The 20,647-nt window shown below is 38.7% G+C and overlaps 1 protein-coding gene across 4 annotated transcripts in view; it reads right to left on the bottom strand.

Moving 5' to 3' along the window:
• Positions 1 to 17,540, bottom strand: part of LOC116061067 (neoverrucotoxin subunit alpha-like) — a 55,814-nt gene extending 38,274 nt beyond the window's left edge. Inside the window, exons 1-4 of one of the 4 annotated variants that reach the window (XM_031314946.1) lie at positions 17,451 to 17,540; positions 17,076 to 17,175; positions 10,868 to 12,325; positions 10,110 to 10,747 (exon numbers count right to left, since the gene is read on the bottom strand). In XM_031314946.1, coding sequence (XP_031170806.1) covers positions 10,179 to 10,747; positions 10,868 to 12,325; positions 17,076 to 17,166 — 2,118 coding nt within the window. In that variant the 5' untranslated portion in view covers positions 17,167 to 17,175; positions 17,451 to 17,540 and the 3' untranslated portion in view covers positions 10,110 to 10,178. Of the gene's footprint in view, positions 1 to 10,109; positions 10,748 to 10,867; positions 12,326 to 17,075; positions 17,176 to 17,450 lie in introns of those variants that run through there. The other 3 variants (XM_031314948.2, XM_035997423.1, XM_031314947.2) reach the window with 3 other exon arrangements.
• Between the last annotated feature and the right edge of the window lie 3,107 nt (positions 17,541 to 20,647).

Raw genomic sequence — 20,647 nt, 5'->3', positions numbered from 1 at the left:
ATCCCACTTACGTATATATATATCCCACTTACAAATATGAATATATATTTCTACTGGTATGCTTCCTAGTGACATTAATGCAAAAATATGAAGAAAAAACTATTCCACCTGTGTGTGCATGGTTATAATTCTGAAGTGCAAAATAGTTCAGGCTACAGCACAAATATTTCCATCCATAGATATGAATAATCAAGTCTAACCTCTGAATTTATTTTCAAAGTGCACCATATTGATGCATTTAAATGTTAAAATAGACAAACAGGGGAGCATGCCCATGGACCCCCCTAGGGGATGATGTACATTATATATGCACAAACCCAAGTGTATGCAAACATATATATTTGATTTTGTTCATTTTTAATGTATTATTTTTACAACAGCAACATGATCCATTCAAATGACCATAACTCCGTGGTTACAACAAGCTCCCCAACCTTAAAATAAGTAATTTGTCATTGTGTTACAAAATGACCCTTTTAACAAGACAGGGGCCTTATCAAACTTATCTCTTATTGTTTCTTAATGTAGAACAGTCCAGCATATTTAATGAAGTCGATGTACCTGCATTATTTTTGCAATCTTGGGTTGTATCCACATGGTTGAATGCACTCATTGTAAGTAGCTTTGTATAAATGTATCAGCTAAATAAATGTAATGCAAAACATAATTAAAGGATCAAACTTTATTCTTAATCGTCACATACACACAGTACAATGTAGTGACATTCTATCACTGCATTTAACCCATTCTAAGTATAAGAAGCAGTGGACAGCTATACAGACAGCATCTGGGGAGGAACTTGGGTTCAGGGTCTTGCTCAGGAACACTTTGACATGTGGCCAGATAACCTGGGATTGATCTGCCAACCTTGTGGTTGTGGGGCAACCATTTTACCTCCGGGCCATAAGCCACCACAACCACATAATGTGACCATACATTGCTGTGTGTCAGAGAAAAACAAAACCAAAACACACTTCAAGAGTTCAGAGTTCCAGAGAAATCCATGGTGTTAGCTTCTTATGAGCCTGAGGGTGCAGTAGTTACTGTTTCAATGGGTAAACAGTGTCTTTCCATGGAAAGTGAGACATTCTTACTGGGAAATAAAACTATAAATATGATAAAACTTTATTATCAATTTACACTGAAACTAATGTTGGGTTCCCAAGCAGCTCCTCTCAAAAAAGGAAAAGTACACACAAAGTAAGACGACACATATCGTACAAAACACACACACACACACACACACACACACACACACACACACACACACACGTCAAGCCATGGAAGGATGTATACCCATTAAGTTTTAAAAAGGTTTTATCAGTAAAAACACTTTTGTAAAAAAGTATTTTCACCGCGCAGGGACTGATCAAACTGATGAAGGAACTGTTCCATTCATTTGCTGAATTGTTCATTTGATGAATGGTGAGACATGAGGACACAGGCTTGTTTGTGCTGGTGTTGATCAGCGTTTTCAAAAGTACAATTCCACTAGATCAAATGTTAAGGATCTCAGAGAGGAAACTGGAAGAGCATAATAGCAGTGATTACAGCGAGTCAATCAGGCTGACAATAACAATATGTGGCAAAGCATCTTCACAGATAGTTTTACAGTTTGTGGAAATGTGCATTGGTACCAGCTCACATGATCAACTGTACAGAAAAACAATTGAAATGTACTTTTCAACATAGGACACTGCATGAATTTAAATATCTTCCTGATCAGGCTGCAACCTTTAAAAAAGGTACAATATGTAATATTTCTGCATTCAAATGTCTACACGACTAAACCTATGTTATATATTTTGTTGAGACAGAAACTACACACTATAACTTTAAGGAAGAAATCCAGTGAATGTACAGTAGCTAAAGTCAGCAGTTTGAGCACAAATAAATGCTGCAGCTCCTCAAAACCACAGGTGTGTAAAGATGGGTTGTTCATTAAACACAGGGCTTTCAACAGGGGTGTCGGACTGGGTATGGAACTGGGACTGAGTACCAGGGCCCTCATGTGAGGAGGGCTCAAAACAATGCTAGAATGAATACAGTCATGTGAAAAAAATTAGGAAACCCATGCAAAGGTTGACTAAAAAGAGGAATAACAAAATCATCTTTTGCAAATTGATCTTAATGCCTTAATTAAAAAAATGAGGAAAACTCCAACCTTTTAAGGACACCAATTTTCTTTGTGAATGAATAATGTATCATAAATAAATAAATGTTCTTCCTTAAAATACAGAGGGCATGAGTCAGTACACCCCTATGATAAATTAAAATAGCCCCACATCATCACATACCCTTCACCATACCTAGAGATTGGCATGGGGTACTTTCCATAAAATCATCTCTCAATGCAAATCAAACCAGCTATTAGGCTAACTGAAATAAAACCATGCCAATCTCTAGGTATGGTGAAGGGTATGTGATGATGTGGGCCTACTTTAATTCCAAAGGCCAAGGGAACTTTATCAGGATGCATAGTATAACTGGCCTTTAAAAATAAAAATCTGCCTGCCTCTATGGGAATTTAACATATGGGTGTACTGAATTATGCCCCCTGTATTTTAAGGAAGAACATTTATTTATTTACGATACATTATTCATTCACAAACAAAATTGGTGTCCTTAAAGGTTGGATATTTCCTCATTTTTTTAATTAAGGCATGAAGATCAATTTCCAAAAGATGATTTTTTTTATTCCTCTTTTTAGTCAACTTCAGCATGGGTTTACTAATTTTTTCACATGACTGTAGCTGTTGGATGCACGTAGGGGCCCATAGAGAATGCCTTTCTACAGGGCTCAGAATTTTGTGCTACGCCCCAGCTTTCAAACTGAGTTGGTGTCCCGGAGAAGTTTTTTTTTTTTTTTTTTTTTAACCTTTATTTAACCAGGTAGGCCGTTCAGAACAGGTTGTCATTTGCAACGGCGACCTGGCTAAGAAAATCGTAAGCGTACCAGACAACATACAGTTTCACATTCAATACAATACAGGAGTACAGAAAACAATATGCTACATAAAGTGCAGATTAAGTAGGCATTACAAAGCTGGCACAAACGTGTGGTGTAAGTAAGTAGCTGAAGGACATGCAAAAGTGATATGGTGATAATGCAATATGCATACATAGACAGTCTGTAAGAAGCTAAAATATAGTGAAGAGCCAATATACAGTTAGTGGAGGTTGTGGTCTAGTTAGTGATGTAGTTCAGAAATAACACTGTCAACATGAAAAGACGAATGCTGAATGTAGTAAAGAGTCAATATACAGTGCAAGTATAACAGAATTATACAATATACGGAAGAGTATATCAACTAATATAAAGAAGAGTAGGAAAAATGCAGTGGGGCATGACCGAGATAATGGAATTAGGGTGACCGGCTTCAGCAAAATGCTTATTGAAATTATCTAATATCACAGACTTATCGGTAGTGATGATATTACCTGATTTCAGGGTCGTGGGCAGCTGGGAGGAGGTGATTTTGTTGTTTTAACAGTGCCCCAGAACTTTTTTGAGTTGGTACTGCAAGAAACAAATTTCTGTTTGAAGTAGCGAGCCTTAGCTACCTGAACTGCCTGGGTGTACCAGTTCCTCGCCTCTTTAAAGAGTTGCATGTCACAGGGTTTGCTTGAGGCTAACGCTGTTCACCACAGGATGTTTGTTTAGGGCGGTCAACTCTGTGGTGAACCAGGGGCTGTATCTATTTTTGGTTCTGAACTTTTTAAATGAGGCATGCTTATTTAAGTTAGGGGGAAAACCAAAGACTCTTACCCAGGAAACGGGTGTTTGTGTCCTGGCAGTACTACTTCAGGGGGGCCGCTGTTTTAACCCAAACCACAATCTTTTATAAATCTTTACTTACTACTCTACTACTAGGCATTCTGGTGGCTAAACTTAACTCCCGCCACTGCAGGACAGTCACCTTTACCTGACCGCTAATCTTAACTGTCATGTGACAGGTCGTTACATGTCTGGCTGGCAGTCGCCGTAAATTTGTAGGATATCATACAAATTGTTGTGCATATATTTTCGTATGATATAAGCCATTCATGAGAATGTGTTGCAAGTTGCAACGCCACACCAGTGAGGATGAGGAGCAAATCAACAAACACATCATTCCCTTCAAACCATGCAGTTGCTGTTCAATTCTTGAGAATTTAGTACAGTATAAAAGCACAGCCTCACAGAGCAGCTAGCACGACTGTAGTTAAAATTTCCAGTTGAATTATGAAAAACAGGGACAGAGGGCGAGACAGAGACAAAGTATGGCCACCACATCAGTAAACGTGTCTTAAATGTGGTGAACACTTGAAAGCAGAAAAAAAGGAGGACAACTTAAAACAGCAGATATGGTTGCCACTCTGACACTGCTTCTGAAACACTTCCAATGGACATGTGAGCGGCGATAGAGACTTGACAGAGTAGACACTGAAACCCTGAGCGCCTAAATATCACCTCTCTCCCACTCAACTGTAAATAATTGGCAAACAAAGTCAGCACTGTATTTAAAGGTCCCATGATATGGTGCTCTTTGGATGCTTATATAGGCCTTAGTGGTCCCCTAATACTGTATCTGAAGTCTCTTTTATATAGACCTTAGTGGTCCCCTAATACTGTATCTGAAGTCTCTTTTATATAGACCTTAGTGGTCCCCTAATACTGTATCTGAAGTCTCTTTATATAGACCTTAGTGGTCCCCTAATACTGTATCTGAAGTCTCTTTTATATAGACCTTAGTGGTCCCCTAATACTGTATCTGAAGTCTCTTTCCCGAAATTCAGTCTTGGTCCAGAATTACAGCCACTAGAGCCAGTCCCACAATGAGCTTTCCTTAGGATGTGCCATTTCTGTGTCTGTAGCTGTTGAGGCGGAGAGGGGGGGGGCAAGGTGGAGGGTGGGGGTGTGGTCTTGACCAACTGCCACTTTGCTCGTTTGAAAGCCATGATGTCTCTCTCTCTCATGGGTGGGCCAAATTCTCTGGGCGGGCAAAGCAGAGAAAGGGGAGGTAACCTTTCCCCTTATGACGTCATAAAGGGAAGATTCCTGATTGGTCCATCTGAGCTTTCATTTTCTCAAAGACAGAGCAGGATACCCAGGGCTCGGTTTACACCTATCACCATTTCTAGCCACTGGGGGACCATAGGCAGGCTGGGGGGACTCATATTAATGTTAAAAAACCTCATAAAGTGAAATTTTCATGCCATGGGACCTTTAAAAAGGCCTACTAGGCATTTAACAAATGTTCATATATAACCCTATTAGGGTTGTGCTGATGGCCAACGTCACGATGAAGAGCCACCATCGTGATGTCACGCCCCCCACCCTGTCAAGCACACACTAATCCTAGTCGCAGGAACTGGACGGAAAATTGACACTTGCGTCGGGCTTTGCACAGGGTGCAAGTCAAGATAGGGCCCCTTAAGTGGAAGATACTTTTTTTCCTCTTACGTGCAACCTATTTGTGAAAAAGACCATCGCTTTGAACAGACTGGATTGGCTGTTAGTGATACAGTCTCTCGCTCTCCCTGTCAGTAGTAACCATGGGCTATTAACGCAACTAAGCATGCGGTAGTTGAGAGAGAAAAGGCGTTAACGCTGAACACTTTCACACTTTCCTTTCTCCCCTCATTGGACTAAGTTTATGGACACTGCTGTGCATCAATAAGTAAGTATGATGTCCTGTAGGTACGGGACGATGTTACGACGATGTTATGAGTTAGCAACAGTAGGCTAATTCACAAAGGTGCTATTTTATGTGTGAGCTAATATTACGCATCTGTTTATTGAATTTATTCAGTGCAAATATAATGGAGAATGTAGTTTAATCTCAGTAATGATGGTATATTAGGTTATTACTGTTGCTCTGTTGAAGGAAAACGTTCCACTGTACTGTCGTTACGCAGATCACAGATATCTGATTGAGTCTAGACTTTAAGGCGCCGTGAAAGTAGGTCAAATTGTAATTACTGCCCCTACCAGCAGGTGGCAGCATAGCCATGTAATACTGTCCATTTACAGAGGCAGAGGGCATTGAAATGTATGTCTGATTGAACTGTTAGCCCATAGTAGTAGAACATATTTATGTAAAGAGATATATATAGTGAAATAAAAAGTGCCCCCCCTATATTAGATTTGTTACATTGTAGTAAAATATACTTAACCCATTCTGAACTTCTTCACTTCCAAAGCCTATTAAGATGTTTTCCTATAATATATAAGGACTGATTCATCCCACAGTGCCCAATCCTCAGCCTACAGATTTGAACAGAATATCTTCTGGATTCATAACAATACCTGCTTTTAAACCTGTGCTAGCAAATAATAAAAGAGTCTCCTTTTGGTCTCATTTTCCCAATACCCTGTTTGATTTTTCTTCCGACTGATGTGTTATATCTGTCTCTATCTTTCTAATGCTTGATTTTGCTATACAATCAACTATTTTATTTTCCTCAACTCCAGCATGACCAGGAATATAACATGTTAAAATGTCTGCCTATTAACCACAGTCTGTACACGCCCCCACACCAATCAGGTTACATAACTGGTAGTCCATATCCACGACGTTCCATTTCTGGGATTGTTCAGAGGCCTGTACTACTAATCAAGATCAACATGCCCTGGATTTATTTCAGTTACCCAGCTTCACCTAACCTAACAACTGCGGTCCCGCATAATCTGTGTCACGACGGTGGTTAACAACTAGTTCAATCAACCCAGGGTTTCCCAATCCAGCGGCGCGCGCGTTCACATAAAAGAGGCTGTTTGCACAGCACGACCAATCACAAACATCTACCAAGGCCGCATATTTTACATAAGAAAAGCAAACTATAATTCTACATAAATATGAAGAACACAGACACAGTTTTACAGGCATATTACAATACAGTCACTGCTTCCTTACACAGGAAGGAAAGCTGGCAAAAAAAGCAGACATTGTTATGTGTAAATCACAACACTTATCAATATCACTTCCCCATCAGTCAGGCACAAGATTTGACCATAATTACACTTGTGCTTTCCATAAACTGCCGTTGCTTTAGCCTATTGTTTCAGTTGCAACCCTGGCAGTGGTAAGCGATCATGGGAGCAAATAAAAAATATAAAAACATAATTCAAACCGATGTGTGGCATTGGCAACACACGGCTCAAGAAGCCAACAAATAGCCTATATGTAATTCACTCCGCTGAAAATCTACTGTATATCTTTCATAAAAGTACCCATCAGGGAATGTTAACGGGGTTGTCGTTCTCTAAATGTTTTAACTTTTATGAGCCTCTCTCTCTCCGCGCACCGAGCTCCACCTGATCTTCTAAGAACGGTGACGCCGTTATCAACCGAGTATTGATTGGTCAGTAGGCGGTGCTTTTACGCCGGTTGATCTCTAATCTCCAACATAACCTGCTCCCACCAGGTTAGGTGTTCAGCATAAGTTACCATGGTGATGTAACCCGGTAACAAGTGATCCACCGTCGTGATACACAAAAACCTGGGTTGAACCTGAACTTACCTCGTTAACGCCAAATCTTGCTTCCTAGTACAGGCTTTAGGTCACACCCAATGACCCTACTCACCATGTTTCCAAACACGTAAATCAGACCAGAGGACAGGATGCTCTGTAGGACAGCCTTGTAAAACAGATCCACCTTAAAACTTAGAAACTGCCCTCTATGGCATCATAAGCACAATGCCTCTTTATTGCGAACTATACCCATTTTTCTATCACTGCAGACTTACCTTTGAAGAAGACATGATCATTAATAACTCAGAAATCATGACTGATGTCAGGGTGGAGATGAGGCTTGGACCCAAATGCAGTTCAAAAAGAGGTTTATTCCAGACAGGAAACACTGCTAGGAGAATTATCCACAAGACAAGGAAACAAACGATAGGGAACACCACAACTAACATAACACAAGAATCCGACAACAGACAAGGGAAACACAGAGACTAAATACAAGAGGTAACAAGCAACAAGAGACAGGTCATACAAACAGGTGAAAGACATCAGGGTGGGGCAGACAATCATACAGTCGGGAAAAAAACCAGACAGGAAGTAAAACTGGACAAGACCAGGGGCAAAACAGACAAATAAACAATAAAACAGGAAACAGAACATATACGGAACACTCACAAACGTGACAATTGAAATACTTCAGTTGTTTCATTAGTTAATGTATTGTTCTTACATCAACTCATGCATGAGATACTATTCATTCTTCTACATGAAGTACTAGGCTACATGAATTAATCAATGCCTTTATGATAATTCATGGACCTTTACCATAAAGTGTTACCGAAAAAAGGAAAGGCGGAGAAAAGTCAGTCTGTCCTCACCTAGGAAACAACCACATGGGTCGATTGTACAAGCAGCTCATAACGGTCCACAAATGTTTCTTGTTAGCTGCAGCTCATATTCCGTAGTAATGATATAATACAGTATGCAGGTGTTGACATAATATGAACAAAAAGTAACATGTAATGAGAGTCAGTGCTAGCATTAGGACGTTAGGCTAACAAGATTCCACTTACAGAGTAGAATACAAACTTAACAGAAGATGGTTTCCCAAACTGTTGAATGAATTTAGCAATTGATGACAGCAGCCATCATGTTAAAGTCAATGTGGGATCTTATCAAATATTACTTTAATCTGTGTTCTTATGATACTGTGAAGAGAGAATGTTATATAAAGTCATCTGATGATTTATGTTCAATCATTGTAAGGTTCTTTGCATTAAAACATGTGAGTGTGTGATGAACAATAAAGGTTATAATCTTTGGTACAGTCAACTTTTTAATCTAAAAGAAATAAAGTAGCAGACAGTGGTGAAGTCAGGTCTCCACTTTATTGAATATTCTGCTCAAGAAGAGAGTAAACATATCCAACAGGTGTTGCAGTGTCACAGGAATCTGACATTTCTTCAGCTCTGTAAACATCAGCAGGGTTTGCAACAAAATGGTGTTAACAGTGACTCCCCCATTTCTTTTATATGACTTTTTTTTTCATTGGGTTGAAAAAGCAATTGTGTATCAATATTAGCTGTTTCTTTATGTATCAGTAAGTAGAATACAAAGTTACAATAAAAAGAATTATCTGGATGTAGCAATGAAAGTTTACATTGCTAACCCTAACCCTTGTGGAGCACAGACTAGTTTAAGAAGAAGGCTGTGCATCGAATCAATATCAACTGATTAACAGAAAAATACATTTATTCTACTCTATAATCAACAATAACGTGCTTAACATCCATCATAAAAATTGTTAACAGTGACTCTCCTTTGAAACAGTAGTCATTAATTAAACCCAAAGTCAATGCTAAGGTACAGACTTATCAGAAAAACTAAATGATTCCTCTTGTATTCTGAAAAGAAAAGTATTTAAAAGAAATATTACATGAAGAAGAAAATGAACAAAATGCTAAATTAAACAATATGCACTTTAGGTAATTTATATCCCATCACCAACATGATATTATCAACAAAACAAGTTCATATTTTTTCTTTTACATCAGCTAGGAGTTATATTTCAACATACAAGTGTTGACAAAAGCAATTGTGTATCAATATGAGCTCTTTATCTTTAAGTATCAGGAAGTAGAATAAAAAGATCAAATAAAAAGAATTATCTGTGATGTACCAAACAATCAAAGTTTAAACTGATTGTGAAGCACTAACCAGTTTAAGAAGAAGGCTGTGCATCAAATCAACATCAACTGATTAACAGGAAAATACATTTCTTCAACTCTATAAACATCAGCAAAGTACTTAACATCTAACATCAACTCTCTCCTCAATACAGTAGTCAATGACTGAACCCAAAGTCGAGGTTGAGGTACAGACGTGTCCTTAACAGAAAAAGGACTTCTATTCTGAGAACAATCTAATAAAAGAAGAAGAGGAACAAAATCTTTAATTAAACAATGAGTTAACTATGAGTTATATTTCAACATACTAGTGTTGACAGAGCAATTGAGTATCCATATATGCTCTGTATCTTTAAGTATCAAGAAGTAAGCAATGAAAGTTTGAACTAATTATAAATTTGTGAAGTACAAGCCAGTTTTACAATAAAGGCTGTGCATCAAAACAACATGAACTGATAACATTACACACCCTCTTGGATGGAATACATTGTATTGCTACTTACAGACCAAGAATCTAAGAAGTATTTGTCATTACTCCTATTCTAGTGGACACAGGTACGCATCGTTTTTTTCATAAAAGACCACGAATCCTGGGTAAACAGGCTCAGTGAATGTGGTTTTAAAGGTGTAGAGGTGCCTCAGTGTGTTAGAGGAGACTCTGTAGAAGGACAGAGTGCCAGCAGGCCAGTCCAGATACACCCCAACTCTGCTACAGCCATCAGAGGGAAAAGGAGTCTTCAGAACATTCTGACTATTTTTCACTGCTAAAAGTAAGTGACCGGTTTCTCTTGATTGATAGTTTTTGAAAGCCCATGATATGGCATTTTGTCCAAACTTGCTCTCTATATTGGCTGATTTTCTTTCAATTTCCCTGTATGCAACAGCAATACTAACACAACATTTTTTAGCGGAATTCTGACTCCACTTTACCTCCCAGTAATGTTGCCCAGATAAGCTCTCTTTGCACAACACCTGGTGTATTTGTGTAAACCTCTCTGGGTGATGAGGATATGACTGCTTTGCTCCATGTGTTACCTTCTTGTTTCCTTGAGAGAGAATGAGGTTGTAGTTTGCAGTGTTTGGGTCCAGGTTGAGATCACAGGCATCTGATGGAGAGACCAAAACAAAATGTGTTCTCAGTTATTCTGATGGTCAAACAGGTTTCTGGAGGAGAGTTATTAGTACAGCATGTTTTTTAAATCAAAAAAGCATGGAAACAGACTTACACCAGATCAGTTGTCTTCTGTCTGTGATGGTGTCCACAGGAGGGAGGACAGGCTTTGAAAAATCTTCAGTGACCAGATTGCCGTTCTTGTAATGGTAGATGGTTGCTCCTGTGTATTTCTTGTTAGCAATGGCTGCTATGAGGAAACGGAATCGACTGTTGTTCTTCTGTGCTTTGGCAAAGTGATGGAAAGCTTTGGCTTTTTCTCTCATTTTGGTGAAAACTTCATCTGAGTAGTACCATGTATCTTCATTGGTACTTCCTAATTTTTGAACACCCAAGTAGTCGGCCATCACATCAAGGTCAGTATCACCCCTTTCAACTGAAGTGAAAACAAAGCACAGAACATCTTCTACACCTGGATCAAGAACCTGTCTGTCCAGCTCTGACTGATTTTGGACGATCTTTGTTCCCTCCATGATATCTACACAGGATCTGATGACGTTGATTTCTCTCTCTTTACGATCCAGCCACTTGGTTAGTTTTTCCTGACTGAATGGTGACTTGTCTCTGTCTTCAAAGAGTTTGTTCAGAGAGCTCTCATCTTCTTTACCTTCACGGATGGAGGGAAGTTTCTTCGCCAAGGCCTGCTGGAGTTTAGATGCATAACTACCACACAATTTTTGGAAAGAGCTCAACTCCTCTCGAATCTGTGGAAACTGCCCCACCACTTTGTCTTCAATAGAATCGTTGCATCTTATTTCTTTTTCCTTTAAATCGTCTAGGCTATACTGCGCCTTACTCGCTAGACTGTCGTTGATCTCTCCCGTCAGCTCAGCACCTTCGGAGTGGAAATTCTTCAGCGGCATAAGCCAGACCTTCACTGGAACAGCCTTCTCTCCTTTTTCTCCCAGTAGATGTGGGAGTTGTTCGTAGGCCTTCACTGCATCTTCAAATGTTGCAGGGTTTCTATCAAGAATGAAGTCTCCGTAGAATTTGCAGGATAATTTCTTAGTCAGGGTTTTTTGTTCATCAGTCAGCTGTAACTTAGCATTCGCCTCAGCTTTAACAAATAATACATTTATCGCAGCGTGCATGCTGACCTGGATGTCCTGAACACTGCTGGCCTCTACCTTCTCACTGTCAAACACAAAGAAAGCATTTGCCCCATAAAGGATGCCTGTGACTACATGTGTTACTGAGCTCTTCTTAATGACATCCATCTGTTGGGGGTCCATGGTTAGTTGTTCAATCATTAACTGCTTGAAGTTGGTGGTAGTTTTGTACTGACACGTCACTCTGCTCTGATTGTGGAATTTCTTCTTATCATTCAGATACTTGGCAGATCCTCCAAATTCAATCAGTCCACCCAGGACACTGGCCTTCAGAGAAGCTTCAACATCCAGCAGAGAGCACTTAGATTCAGTGGAGTCAGATGTAGAAATAAGAGAGTTACTGGTGCACTGAGAGCTTTCAGTTATCTTGCCTTGTAGAGTTTTCTCATCCCACAATGTCAAACCTATAGAAATTGAAAAACATCAGTCATCTGATAAAGTAGCAAAATTATTTTGATGATGGCCGAGACCTATCAGAGGACAGCGTGTGCAATTACACTCTGCGACTGAACAGAGAACAATACTCCCCTCTGTATGTTGGTTGACGTGCTGACGTTTACGGTAAGCGTATCGTCTCCAATCTGATGTCACAGAATTCTGTGAAATGAACACTGACCCTTAACTCAAAATCTGTGGCAGTTTCACAGAATCGTCGACAATTCCGTGGCAGGCCCACGGATGTGATGCCTACGCACAGATTCCCTGATCCCAGCACGTTTCTTTCTGCCAGTCGGGCTGCAGCAGAGAAGCTGTATAGCTTTGCTATTAAGACAGAACACGACATGATCCGAGCTGGGCGCACGCAAAGCCGATTTCCCACAATGCAATGTGGGCATTCATATCAGAAAATCAGACAGCGATCAGCGGATCTTTAACGCCAGTACCACTTCAATGTACATATATGTAACCAGTGGTTTTGTCGACAACAACAGCATGTTGCTCTGTTTAGTTCCAGTAAGTTATGCACCGTTATAACGTTTAAAAAAATCAGCTGAAGACTCCGGAAGTGACGTAGTTATTACCGCTCCGTGTCTGTGTAAGTTTGCTGCACGCTGTAGTTGTAGCCTACGTGAGAATTTGCATAATAAATATACCAATAATAAAAACAGTGTTTTATGCTTATGTTTGACTTATTTGCATTTGTTTTGAGTTGTTTTGTTGTGAAAAACAAAAAAATAACTTACAAAGAGAAGCATTTTTTTTATCTTATTTTCCATGCATCGTTATTTAAAAACGCAATTTTCTAATTTTGTAGTTGATGAATGTTAATAGCAAAGACTAAAGGGAAAGAAAACATGAGCATATGTATGTGTGGGACTTTGATTTAACATCACACTGCATTATTAGTTGTTTTAAATGAATGACTTTTTCTTTAGTTACATTTTTTATTAGCACCATTTATCATTCAGACATACAGAACAGATTCCATAATATGAAACTGGTAATATTGGATGGTGCACCGAACAGAGAAACACATAATGAGCAAATAACTGACTTTTTTGAAATATCAATTTATGGTACATATTATATACATATTAATTATTATATTCAGAAGATGATCCTCCTATCAATCACCGTGGTTACAGTTGTAACCATCCTAGCCTTCAAAATTAAGAAGGGACAAGTTTTAGGAATCATTTTCAGGAAATTAAAAGGTTAAGCAGATTGTTGCTGAGGTTTTTGTCCACAGAGATGTATATAGCTTTGTTTGGGTATGTGTACATATAAAAAATGTATTTTGGCATTTTTTTCACAAACTGAGGAGTTGGTTGTGACATGGGTCAGAGGGTATCGGAGGCAGTGGCACAAAAAGTGGGTATGTGCTATATGCGGCGCATAGGGGCGCAGCACCATGGGGGCGCCAAAGCAATGGTAATAAAAATTAAAAAAGATTTAAAAATAATTTTTTATATCAAGCTGCTTTTGTGCATTCCTAAATCATTTCTGATACCTTCGGTGAAGGGTATGTGATGATGTGGGGCTATTTTAATTCCAAAGGCCAAGGGAACTTTATCAGGATGCATAGTATCCTGGATCCATGAAATAACTGGCCTTTCAAAATCAAACTCTGCCTTCCTCTATGGGAATTTAACATAGGGGTATACTTACTTATTCCCCCTGTATTTTGAGGAAGAACATTTATTTATTTACGATACATTATTCATTTACAAACAAAATTGGTGTCCTTAAAGATTGGATTTTTCCTCTTTTTTTTAAATTAAGGCATTAAGATCAATTTCCAAAAGATGATTTTTTTATTTCTCTTTTTAGTCAACTTTAGCATGGGTGTCCTAATGTTTTCACATGACTGTATATGTACATATATACCATAGCATTAATTAATTATGGTAGGCCTACAGTGGCTGATATACTTTAAAATAAACCTTTATTATTTAAAGCCCATACATGATGATGTCCGGCACACTTCTTTATTTCTTTTTTGTGGGGGGTGGCGCCAAAATTGTTGCTGCATAACCCTCTGACACTGGGTAGTTGCGCCCCTGATCAGAGGTCATAAATGATGAACCAATCTATCGGCTCTGCTCCTATAGGCTCCTTGGTGTTCATGTGGACAACACCTGGCTGGAAGGCCCGTGTTCAAAGTGTGTGTTATCATTTAGAGCAGACACTCACGGTGAATCAGAGGGTTTTTGTTATACAAGGCTGCATTACAGAGCATATTCATATGTCAGAAAGCATGACAATATCTAAAAACATCTCATTTAAAGTTTGGTTGTCAGGTGACTGTCATGAAGGTTTTGGAGAGGAATAGAAACCAGTCTCTCCAGGCAAGCACAGAGAATATGGTCTGACCTTTATTCTCCCTGCCAAGTAGCTCTTATCCTCTGCTGGCACCCCAATGCAAACTAAATATTTCTAAACTATAGGCCTAATTTGGACCTAACTCAATTAAAACTTTAAATAATGTTGCTTAAGGCTGGTTGTGGAATAGCTTCATGATATAATGTATATAGGGTTGTGTGTAGGTCTTGTCACTGTTTGTGAAAGATGAGCAATAGATTGTGGCGGATGATGTGCTTCAGTCTGGCTGCATATCACTTTGTTTATGTTTTTTATTGTAAGTAAATGTCAGCTGTATGAGTGTATGTATGTAACAATATGTCAAGTGTTATGTGTGAAGCATTTGAACTCAAGGCAGATATCCCTCTGGAGACAATAAAGTATCAGCTGTAACATGGTCTCCATGATATGTAAAAATTAAAACGTTGTCGTAGGACTATAACAAAGACATTGTTGGAAACTTCTCAACCTGGACAGTAACATATGTCAGTCTGAAGAGGATACATTGCTCCTGCTTTGAAATATTGACCTCTGAACCTTGAACCCAGTCCATCTTTGAAGGCTTGTCATTTAGCAACAGAAGGAGCTACACACATAGGACCAGCTGTTATAGAAAGCTCTGGACCTCAGCTCTCATGTAGATATGGTCACCAAAGTTTACCCACTGTAAGCACTGTCAAATATGGTAAAGAGCTATTTTCACCTATTCAACGATTAGATTTTTAAAATCTGATGACACCAGTGTGTTCCCCATCCCCAAAAAAACCCCAGTGTATTCAAAATTCTACACTGCCAACTTCTAATTATGAGAAATATACCAATATACTTTAAAACTACAACTCCCATAAGCCGCGCCACAGAAGTTGTTACAAAGCTAGGTACTTGTAGTTCTTCCGGGGTGGGTGGGGGGACATGTTGGACTCCTGTGTTTCTGCTGTCTACCGTGAGTGGGCTTCATTCCATTGTTATCTTCATTGTTTAAATCCTCAAATACAACGTTAGACAAAAACATCCATATTACAAATATTATGTATTTTTATAGTTCCTATCCGCCGAGTGGTATACTACGTCACTTCCGGAGTCTTCAGCTGATTGTTTTAAACATTATTACGGTGTATAACTTACTAGAGCAAAACAGAGCAATGTGTTGTTGCTGTCAACAAAACCGCTGACTAAATATATGTACACTGAAGTGATACTGGCGTTAAAGATCCGCTGATCGCTGTCTGATTCTCTGAAATGAATGCCTGCATTGCATTGTGGGATATCGGCTTTGCATGCACCCAGCTTGGATCATATCGTGTTCTGTCTTACAGCATACTGTAATATTTCACCGGTAATAAGACCGAAATAATATTATTAAAATAAAGAAATGTAAACTATGATAACAGCTTAATAAATGTTGATAGATGTAGCGTTATAGTTAAAATAGGTAAAAATATCAATAAACAACAAAGCAATCCAGCTTCCCTGGCCGAAACAGACCGAAATAATAACATTAAAAGAAATACAAATAAACCATGATAAGATCTGGTGAATAAATGTTGATTAAAACAGCGGTTACTGGGCTAAAAATACCAATAATAGCAAAGCTATACAGCTTCTCTGCTGCAGCCCGACTGGCAGAAAGAAACGTGCTGTGATCAGGGAATCTGTGCGTAGACCACGGATGATGCCTGTCATTGACTTACATAGGCATCGTATCTGTGAGCCTGTCACAGAATTTTCGGCGATTCCATGAAACTGCCACATATTTTGAGTTAAGGGGCCGTGTCAACTATGTTTTCTTCTCTGCCAATCTCACTAAAAATTAATTTGGACCAGAGTCGGGTTTCATAGGCAAGGCAGCGTTACTTGTACAGAACATTTCAGCACCAAGGCAACTGAATGTGCTTTATACTAAACATTAAAGAGCAGTTAAAAACAGTTTAAAATAAAAAAAAACAGCAAATATAGAATAAGAGATGTATAAAATACAATAATAACAGTTACAGTGCAGTATGAGAAAATGGGGCAACCCTAGTCCAGGATATTGTAAAAACGGCTCCACAGATATCATTTTGGGCTAAAATTCTGCAACAGTAATTACAATTACATTTTCATCGCAGGATAATACACCAACATTTTATCCTGCATCCCTAAAATATTTACCTAATAAATGGTCACAACTATTGTACATTGTAGAATTACAAAGCATTTGCTAATTATTTTAATAGTGCATATGAATATTAAAGAGGTGAGGTTAAAATAGTGTTACCACTTAATGAAATGATTTCAGAGTTCCTTTAAGTAGAACTGTGACAGTCAAATATATTTAGAAATATTTTTAATAATAATGTAATCAACACTTACCTGGGATCAGTCGATCTCTCCGAGCATCATAGAGCATTCCCAGGGTGAAAGGTTGACCCAGGGCAGCAACGGTTATGTTATCTGAGGCCATTTCTCCAACCTGTTGAGAAAGTGAATACAGCCTTCAGTACTTAGTGTACACTCTAAAGTAGTACGAGTGTTAAGAGTTTCAAACACTGGGAGTCAACTCTTCTCCTTTACACACACAGGATGACAACGTTAAGAGACAGACAGACTGACGGTCTATGGTGATTACAAATACAGTATTTCTTTGTCAAGTCTAGTCTGACATTGCTAACCTTACACAGTTCAGTAAAAGTCTAAATATATATCTGTTTTTAACCCTCTGTTTCTGTGCGCCCAGGTTGTCCTCACCTGGAGAAGTTGTGTAGATCAGATGAGTTGTGTGAGAGTCTTCTTGACTTCCAACTGGAGCTTCCAGTGTGATGATCTGATAATGTGAGAGTCCTTATATCCTGTCAGAAAACCTGTGACCCCTCCCTCTGACATGTCTGCTGCACACCTGGAATCTTGGCAAATCACTTTTGTGTGTGAACACCTGTAGATATGACAACCATTTTTTTTTTTTTTTTTTTTTTTTTTAAATGCAACAGTCCCCCAGATGTTATGTGAAATGGGAGTTAACTTTCCTTCCTGATGCCAACAGACAAGACGACAGATAAATAAAAAGATAAATCAGAGAAAGACACTGTATGTTGTGCTAAAGTCCTCCACCACACCCCCCTCAAAGTTCTGTACAGCACTAGAGGCACGAGAGGCCAGATTTCCAAAACTCTACTGGTTTATCTCACAAGTTAATTAAAGACCCCTGGCAGTAGAAATATCCCATGTGCATTCTGTACTCATTCTAGGAATGCTTTTTCCCCCCCATTGTTACGTTATAAAAAGACAATGTCAATAAAATACATTTTTTAATCACAGCGAAAATAAATTAAGACACAAATACAGGCGTTCCCATTCTCCGTAAGTAATGTATAAGTGTATATTAACTGTTAACTATTTATTACGATTTCAAAACAGATTTAAAAATCTTTGGCACACTAATTTCTGATGTAAACCAAGGTGGGGAAAAGCTTTTTCATGAAGCAACAAACATTCAAAACAGGGAAAAATACACAAATCCTGAAGTCATGAAGTAGCATGAGGACAAACCTAGAAGGGACACAACAGACAGGTCTGAAAATGGATGCAAAATAAGAAATACAGCTGAGAAATACTGTAGTGGTACGCTATGAGGAATTATTAAAAAATGATGAACCATTGAAGAGATGCAAGTAGTTTGTCATTATGCACCATTTAAAGTAGAGGATTTATGATTTCTTACTTACATAGAAAAAATATCCCCCTTATAAAATCCATGGTGATAGATTCTTACGACCTTAAAGGTGCAGGTTAATGTTTCAATGGGATAGAATAAGTTGATATGAAGACACGCAGGCATATTTAATTAAAGGTCAAGCTGAAACATTCTCTGTTGACTCAAACATTCTTAAATATGAGATGCTGTATGCCTCTCATCCTAACCTTAGTAAATCTATAGGATTACTATTAAAATGATTATTGGCAGATTATTCCTTTACGGCTTTACGACTTTGCGGGAATACAAGTTAAAAGTTACAGTGCAGTGGTAGAAATAAAGAAAGGCAGCCTCAAACAGAAAAGTCTTCAGCCTTGATTTAAAAGAACTGAGAGTTGCAGCGGACCTGCAGTTTTTTTGGGAGTTTGTTCCAGATATGTGGAGCATAAAAACTAAACGCAGCTTCTCCCTGTTTAGTTCTGACTCTGGGGACAGAAAGCAGACCTTTCCCAGACAACCTGAGAGGTCTGGAAGCTCATAAATGTAGCAGCAGATAAAAAAAATATTTTTGCAATAAACCAACAGTAGTCATTTTAAATCAATTCTTTGAGGTACAGGAAGCCAGTCTGACATAACCGACATGAACAGTCCTATCACCCTAAACACCTATTTTTCTTTTCAAGATTTTTTTGTGCCATTTGAGGCATTTATTTCTACAGGACAGATGAAGACATGAAAGGGGAGAGAGAGGCGCAATGACATGCAGCAAAGGGCCGCAGGTCCCAGTCAAACCCGCGGCCACTAGAGAACTAAACCTCTGTATAGGTGCGCCTACTCTGCCAACTGAGCTAGCCCAGCCACGACCCTACACACCTTTAAAAGAAAAGCCTCCCTATTTCTCAGCTAGATAAATATGATAGATATGATACAATTTTATCCTATAAGAATGAGTATATTATTCAACTCCTCTCAAAAATACGTAGGCCTACACACCAAGTAAGACAACAATTACACATATTGTACAAAAGATTAAAACACATCAACAGCTATAGCAAGGAAACATGTTTCATGAAACCACGGTGATGATTCAGCACCTAAAACGTAAACATGTTGGAGTCCCTGATGAGGAGGAAGGGAGTTCAACAGCAACGCAACGTCCCTCCAGTAACTCTTCTGGTGCTGGTGTTTACTCGTTATCCAGCTGACTAGCATGACAAGTTAGCGTTAGCTCGTTAACAAGAGTAGTAAAGTTAGCAAGTTAGCGTTAGCTCGTTAACAACAGTAGTAAAGTTAGCAAGTTAGCGTTAGCTCGTTAACAACAGTACTAAAGCAGGGGCCTGTTTCACAAAACCAAGATAAGGGATTAAGCCGGGATTTATCAGTTATCCTGGATGATTTAAGCCTTGACTCGGTTTCACGAAAGTGGAGGCACATAAATCACCATGGAGATTTATTCTGTGCAGCTAGCCTGCTCCCGACCAGGCTAACAGCTAGCCTGCTCCCGACCAGGCTAACAGCCAGGATTTATTAATCCTGGAGCCTTTTCTGATCACCCAGCAGTGGTTTTACCCTGTTGTTATCAGCCTGGATTAAAATACAACAGGTGCATGTTGCTGTTCCTTTAAGTACTGTTATTATTTAAAGTTGTGACCATATTTTTTTTAATAATTATTCATGTGACAGTCATCGTTACTGTTATATTGCTGTATGCAGACCGCTGTTCATATCGTTGTTAGAAGTTTGATGAATATATTACTGCAGTTGTTGAGATAATTAGAAAAGGCTGATAAAATTTCAAATGTGTTTTAAATGAATTCTGTTACTAAGGGCGATACATACAACGCTGTACATTTCTATAGTTGACCAACGCACCTTGAATTATTTTAGTTGATTATTTTTTTTTTTAATTCTTTAACAATAAGGATCATGTTTGTTCCTCTTCCATGTGCATTGTATTTGGCATTCTTAGCACATCATTTGTGTTGTCCAGTAAACTGGGACTATAATTTGGGAGGATTGTACAATTTAAAGAACATATCCTAATTGTACAATCCTCCCAAATTATAGTCCTAGTTCACTGGACCAGTAACTATCTAGTGATGTAGGCTACTGTACATTCATGTAACAACAGGGGGAGAACACCACTATGGTTTTTGACCTTATATTTAGCTGGGGGGGGATAACTGATGAATATACTCTGTTCTATTCATGTTTACAGTGTGCATGGAATTTATCACTTAATTATCTTTATAGT

Source organism: Sander lucioperca, chromosome 22 (assembly GCF_008315115.2).
Source record: "Sander lucioperca isolate FBNREF2018 chromosome 22, SLUC_FBN_1.2, whole genome shotgun sequence".
NCBI classification, from domain to species: Eukaryota; Metazoa; Chordata; class Actinopteri; order Perciformes; family Percidae; genus Sander; species Sander lucioperca.
This window is presented reverse-complemented; position numbering and strand designations above follow the sequence as displayed.